Source organism: Aulonocara sp. 'chitande type north' Nkhata Bay, linkage group LG7, assembly GCF_057382095.1.
Source record: "Aulonocara sp. 'chitande type north' Nkhata Bay isolate Kocher_YH1m ecotype deep benthic linkage group LG7, A_spYH_male_GT1.1, whole genome shotgun sequence".
Taxonomy (NCBI): domain Eukaryota; kingdom Metazoa; phylum Chordata; class Actinopteri; order Cichliformes; family Cichlidae; genus Aulonocara; species Aulonocara sp. 'chitande type north' Nkhata Bay.
Window position 1 is genome coordinate 41425811 of NC_141350.1, and position 7485 is coordinate 41433295.

The following is a 7485-nucleotide window of genomic DNA, read 5'->3' on the forward strand; positions in this document are numbered from 1 at the left end:
TTTAATTGCAGTTTCCAAAACCTATTTGAACATTTTGGGAGATCTAATTGTCTGGAATCACACAAATTCACAGTGGGAAGGAGTATGAGAAAATGTGAGGGGATTCTGCTGGTATGTGCCGGGTTACTCTGTGACCCCACTAAAAAACGAAACAAAAAAAAACCCCCCAACACACATGCTACACCTGACAGACACGACTAAAGCTCGGATAATCCCATCAATCTGTCCACCCTCAGTCCTTCACCATCTGCTTTGTGAATTTAGAAACATATTGAAAACAAAAACATCTGGTGAAAGTAAACAACTGCAAATTCTTACACATTAAGAAAGGAGAGGAAAAAAAAACTCTCTTTATTGAAACACGCATTTAAACATTTAAATATTACAAGAATGTAATCACAGAGAATAAAAATGTATCGTACCACTGGGTACTAAAACGGCCAAGGAACTGACCTTATCGCCACCTACCAGGGCGTTCAAGTCAAAACAATAAAAAACAGTTTCCACAGGATGTGACCTCATAAACTGCTGAATGGAACAAACTTAGGATTGATGCACATGTTTACTTTCTTAAAGAATTAACTCTTTCGATTTCATAGTATTACAATGCAAACCATTTCTTAGGTACAGTTTATAACAAATATGGTCAGGTCTAAATGCGATCACTCTATAGCCTGTCTGAAATGTAAATGATTTTTTAAACGGTTATAAACACAAAATATTTAAACATTTTCAAAATATTTCCATCTGAAAAAAATTGGTGGCTTAAAAACAAAAATAAAGCCTTCATTCAATGCTCACTGAGAAGCAATCTGTTGATCCAGGTGTATAAAAAAAAGAAGAATTGTTTCCCATTTGACTTTGACTAATTTATTTAAAGTTAATTACATGTGGGGAAATGTTACTGTATTTTAAGAGCCCAGACCCAACTTTACTTTCAGGAAAACTATGGAAGAGTCAGTGTTGAAACTTGAACAGGAACCGTCCTCCATGTGCAGAGGGGCATGGGTTCCTACGGGATAAGACAGCTGAATGCCAAAGTCTTCATGTAAACTGACTCTACAACAGTCAATTCTGCTGAGCAGGTGTAATGGGCTCTGCAGCAGATTCATTGTCCTCGTCTGAAATGTGCAAGACCTCCTGAAACATTGAGAGGACACGGCCAAAATGAGAGCCCTCCCAGAACACCTTGCCACATCTGGTGCAGACGTAGAAGAGAGGGATCCTTGGAAGGAGGGTAGGGGGCACGGTGTGAAGCTGAATAGGCGCGCCCCCGGGAAAGGTCAGGGTGTCAGGGTCCAGCCCTGAAAGGGAGGCCCAGCGACACTGAAGAGCATACCTGGGGAGCTTTGGGGTCAAAATGTCATCGTGCTTCTCCTCTTGCTGGTGCATTAGGTCAGTGTTGTCCTGGTCTGATAGGAGTCCTACAAAAAAAAATTATTTCTTTATTCTTAAAGGGAAAAGGAAGCGAGGTTATCAATGGTGAGACAAACAGCTGCAGACATAATGGACTGTAGATTCATCCTTAAATGCTTTAGAAAGTATAGCCTTTCCTATAATACTGTGTGAGTTTGACAAACCTTTCTTTTTAAGCATCCCGACCATATCGTCTTGTGGCACTGCCACATACTGATCACTGTTACATGCCTGGAGAAACAAAGAAACAGTCACCAGCAGCAGATATAAAAATGTAAAAATGTGGAAAAAAGAAAATATTCTCGTCTGTTTACAAGCTTGTTGCAAATGTGGCCATTTGTACTCTAAATGCTGACACCATTAAAAATCTTTTTTGCTTTGAGCTTTATTCTTGATGGATGACGTGACAAAAAAAAACCTCCTTACTAGCACAATATCACAAAAAAACTTTCATATTCATTTTCATGATAGCTGACTGGCGGCTGTCATTTTGCTGTTATTTAAGTGGGTGTAATGTAGGCTGAGCAAATGTGTCAGGAAGTGCAACGGCCGCCACAAACGACATTAACATTTCCATACCCATCTCCAAAAACAACACAATAACACGCATAATAAATTCAATAGAGAACAATGTGTCTGCTGTAGGGATTTGACATTTTTATGATGGTGGAGGAGAGCTCTGACCAACATGTCAGTTAAAAAAAGAAAACATGTAGTGGCGATTAAGGACACAGTATGACTCACACTCATCTAACCAGGGATCACTGAGCACTTTAGATGTACATGTGTTGACAACAATCAGGACGGAACTAAAATTATGGCCATAGGCTCTCTGAGTGACGCAGAAAAACAAATGCTTTGCTATGTAGCAGGCTCGATTACAGTAATGCTCTGATAGAAAAATGTTTTGCATCACCTATAATTGATTGAGAAATATTCAAAGCACATTACACCAGTTCTGAAGTCTATCCACTGGCTGCCTCTCAATTTCCAAAATTATTTTCTTTTACTTGATGGATTCACTCGTGTATATGAACCAGCACAGGGTCTCAGGTCCTCCACAACCTGAAAAGTCTGCCAGAGGAGCTGAGAGCAGGTGGAAGTCATGAAATCTTTAAACACAGACCTACCTATCTAGACAGGCCTGGCTTTTAACTGAGCATGTGCTACTGATGTCACAAACTTTTTTTTCTTACCATTTTATCATTTTGGATGTTTACTTTCCATCACATTACTTTATTTTTATTCACTGACTGTTTTTTTTTTTTTCAAATTGTACATTTGATTCTATTTTATAATTATTTATCTTCTTATCTCTATTTAAAATTTTTCTATCTGTGTATTTTTTCTTTAATGTTATTTGCACTTTTATTCCAATTATAAGCTATTTATATTTTTTATTTATTTCTTGCTGTTTTGTCTTTAAGTATTTAAAATGGCTCATTATCACATATGAATTCATCTTTATTACTAATGGTTATTGCCTTGTAATCAGCTTCTCAGTGATCTGAGAAACACCTGGAACTGCACTACACTGCATGAGAAATACTTTGTAAATGAAGCTTGACAGATCTGATTAACTGGTTGAATAAAAACAACTTTTTTTTTTATTGACTAACAGTGATTATTCCCTTTGAGAGAAGTGGAGCCAATTTCTGACAGAAAAATGACAGACATAACAGACATCTACTCCCCTCACTCTAGGTGTCAGGATATTTAGATCTTTTTTTTTTTTTTTTTTGGCTTAACAGGTTGATATACATTTAATATACAGACAGATGACATAAAAATAAACTAAAAGTACAGTGCAGTACCGTGTCACTCCTAACCCAGTATATGACACAGGATAATGATTACAGACTACAACCTAGGTTGGCTTCACATTGTAATGACCCAAAATACTTAAAACATCACCTTACCTAAAGTAATAAAAACCCACCAGAGTACACAGTAAATTCTTAAATGGCTAACCTTAACAACCGGCTTTAAAACACAAAGTTGCAGACCTATGTTAAAACACGGGAAAAGTACAGGTCTGATAACTTGCGTTGATCTACTCGCACACCAGCAAAGACACATTTTTCTCAGGTTCTTGCTTTGGTGTGAAAGGCCATAAGTGTTACAGAACGATCAGATCTTTGTGTGTATAGACAGTGTTAACACCTCAGTAGCATTCACGTGTTCGCATTATAACGTCCTTCCCTGATAAATGGAGAGACATTAGTGGCCTCTTGTGTGCCGGCCCCCAACTCAAAGACAGACACATGCACACATTTGTCTGTAAAACATCCTGACAGCATGTCAGTGCTAAAAGCCTTGTCAATACATCAGGTCTCCGCCCAGTAAACAGCATTCTACTTAGAAGTGGGCTGTAAATCAAACCACTCGCACAAGAGTGATCCTTGACTAGTTCACTTAAGGTTTGCCTCTCTTCACCTGGGAAAATTCAGGACCATACACCCACTCAAAACAATAGCAAGTCATCTCATTTGTGTGCACATGTAGAGCAGTGTTAGCCTTTGTGGTGACAGAGGGCATGCAGGGAAAAGAGGGGAAGAAACACTGGAGGTGTGGGAATAGTAGAGGTGTAACCATCTGTCTTGTCTGTGCGAATGAAGCTTACTTCTCCCTGGCTGCATGCATGAACTCCTCTTTGTATGCTGAATTACACGTATACACAAAACCACGTAACATGCAAAAACACACACACACACACACACACACACACACACACACACACACACACACACACACACACACACACACACACATAAAAATTAACCGCACAGATAAAATACTTCACAATTTGCACAGGCTACACTACACTGAGCATACAAACCGCATGCACACAGATGCTAACAGCACATACACATGGTTGACACATACGACTGTGGCGGCAGCCAGGAAAACAGACCGAGCTATTTGCTCAGCTCAAAGTTTCCCAGAGTTGAGCAAGCCAGAACCTGCTCTGAACTCTCAAAGCTAAGCCACGGACGGGCAGGCACACACGCACATCGTCTCACACACACGCAACCTGGATGAAAATAATTCTATAATTAATCAGAGATCCTGCAGAGCTCTGTTAGACAAATGAGCTAAGTACAAGTGATTTTCTTTTTTCAATTTGTCACATTAGCAGATGTGCTGATAAGAAAAATGACTCTCCGACAGCTGGTGTTTCTTTATCCTACATCATTACTTAACTAGCAGAATTTTCAGGTATGCAGCTGTCACACAGGGAATAGGCTTCATCAAACCATTTCAAGTACAAAATTCAAAAGGTTCTTTATTGTCACTGTGCGGTCACACAACGAAATTCTTAAAGCCAGACAGTATTTAAAACACAGACAGACACACCGTAAATAAACATACACAATAAAGAAACCTTAAAAGGTGCCAAAAACATACAAAGTTGACTCTGCTCGTTTGGACACGCTCGTTTTAGACACGGCATTATTCTGCAGGTTAGTCAGACACCATGACTTTATTTTCTTGTTTGGTTTTCAAACAAAAGGTGTGAAGATGCAAAAGCTCGACACTTACTGCAAATCATCAGAATCTCCCTACAATACTGGCTATACTAAACTGGAATGAGGAAATATTTTGGGAGGTGGGGGGCTTTTTGGTACAATGTCTAATAATATTTCAATACTAGCTTTAGCATGCCACTAGGCTCTTCTACTTAAAACCCAGACGAGTGACTAATGATCAAAGGACCACCAAAAGTGAATTTGGCAATTCATAAATTTTTTTTTAAAACAATTTAGATTTTTTTTTAAATTGAAAGCTCTAGAAAGTTTTAGGCAGGTACTACACTGAGCTGCTCTGGCCTTTGTTCCATGTTTTTTCGGGGAATCTAAGGCACTCTCACAGTCTGAATGTCCCTTGCTGGGACAACAAAGCCATCTAAAGTCTGATACTGTGTTTTAAAGGACGGGATGTGGTGGGAAAAAAAAGAAAAGAGGAAAGAAAGTGAGGACAGCAGAGAGGAGGTGGTGGTGGAGGTGGTGGTGGGACTTTTTCCCCTAACGTGCTCAAACACACACACAGCACTGGCTCTGTATGCAGCTCCCATGGGAAAATCCTAGACCAATCTCAATAGGCGGTGCTTTTAGGGCTGATGCCGGTCACATGATCACAGCAGCCAATTGGACACTAGTGATTTGATTCAAATTGTGGTAAGTCAGGTAAAGGACAGCGTGGGAACTGGAGAGGAGAGGAGTGAAAGGGGAGCACAAACTGCATCATCATCTCCCTTTGGAAAGGTTCTCGCTGAAGTCTTTATGTAAACTTCAAATCTGAGTAAAGGTTAAAAAATACTTAAAATTCCGCCGTCCGAGGTTGCTGTGGTCTAAAGCATATACGCTGTATGTAAGAAAGGAACTTTTTTTCCTCTCCTTTTTTTACAAGAAACTTAAAAACTCTTCCCAAGGAAAGCAAAAGAAAACATTGATGACCAGAGATTCATTGTTCCCACATCTGGGAAGTTCTGCTCTGTTTGAATCCCCTGTCATTTCCTTGAGCAGACATAAAATATTGTTACTCCTGTAAGATTATGTAGATTTATTTTAAGTTGGATTTTATGCTGATTTTGGAAACAATCTGACTCAGACTGCTGTAGAAATGTGAGATTGATGAGCAAGCAAAAGCTAACAGACCATAGTCCCAAGGTCATGCTATGCAATGGGAACCCATCAGACAGTCTCTTGATTTAGCTTCCAAAGGCAACTGTCTATTTTCTGACTGTCTAGCATAAGCAGTCAGTTGGTAATTGTCTGCAAATGACAATAAATAAACAAATAAATACAAATTTAAAAAAGCTAAATCATCACCTGAACACAGCTGATAGGTATCTAATGAACTTCACCCCTCATTTGCTTTCCACAGACTGTTTATCTGCAATCAACCAAAACCTGCTGAAACATGATTTGTCAATGGCACTAGGACTACAAACAGACAAAAAGGAAACCAGGAAGTTTTGCCAACAAAAGTTGCCCTTTATCTACACATTCTGTTTATGAATGTCGTCAGAGAGTTTGCACAAGTTCGTGACAGAAGAAAAGAGTGGAAACACTTTCATTAAGCTGAGAAAAGACCAGCAGAATTTTAGTGTTAATCATTAAATGAAAATCTTATCATTGAGGGTAAAATAAAGCCTGAGGCACTGTAACGCCATTTACTTAGGTGGTGAGAAAAAAAACATACACTCTGACAATATGATTTCTATTAAATGATCAAATAATTAGTGAAGGCTTTATTTAAAAAATGTACTTACAAAGAGAACAAGTTGCTCTGGACTTTAATTTTTGTGTGTGTTACCACAATACACCTGATTAATATGAAGGGAAACTGATAAATATTAGTGAATTATGATGGTTTGTACAGAGCCTGTTAATCAGAACATGGGCATAAATTACTTAAAATGAAGAGAATAAAGTGCATAATTACATGGAGATAGAGCGAAAACGTCTGAAAACAAGCAGTAAACAACAAATAGTAAGTCCAGCTGAATTAACACTGACTTAAAAAACAGAGCAAAGCACATTTTTGGATTTATATGTAGGTATAATGCATATTTATTACATTGCTATTGTTCCTTAAAACACACCTATTACTTCATTTCAATTTCGTAGACAGATGCCCAAAAACTCTTCCTGTATACTACATTATCTAAACCTCTAAGGATTGTTTCTCTACTGCTGCAGCATGAGGGAGATACTGCAGTGACCCGTTAACTTTACTTTCCCACAGTATCCTGCGGGTGTCTGGCCAGTATCTCAGTCTGACAGCCTGAGGTAATTACCAGCTCTCCTAACTAACCACTACCACCTGACAGCAACTTGAACTTGGACCACAGCAGAGCCTGCCCGGGCTTGACATCACACACACCTTCCTCTGACTCACCTCACCCCTCTCTCCCTCTCTCACACACACACACAAATTTATATACGCCGCACAGGCATGGAGAAGATGTAAAAACTCACATGGAACTCATAGACCTTCCCTGAGTCATCTTGCACCCACTCACTTCACCTGCATGACGCACAAATTATAGAAGTCTTTCTTAAT

The 7485-nt window shown here is 39.0% G+C and overlaps 1 protein-coding gene across 2 annotated transcripts in view; it reads right to left on the bottom strand.

Annotated features, from left to right (window-relative positions):
- Window positions 1-325: 325 nt before the first annotated feature.
- exd3 (exonuclease 3'-5' domain containing 3) overlaps window positions 326-7485 on the bottom strand; it is a 47901-nt gene continuing 40741 nt past the window's right edge. For both annotated transcript variants that reach the window (XM_086300435.1, XM_086300434.1), the window contains exons 20-21: window positions 1581-1647; window positions 326-1424 (exon numbers count right to left, since the gene is read on the bottom strand). In XM_086300435.1, the coding sequence (XP_086156561.1) occupies window positions 1069-1424; window positions 1581-1647 (423 nt within the window). In that variant the 3' untranslated portion in view covers window positions 326-1068. The remainder of the gene's footprint in view (window positions 1425-1580; window positions 1648-7485) is intronic.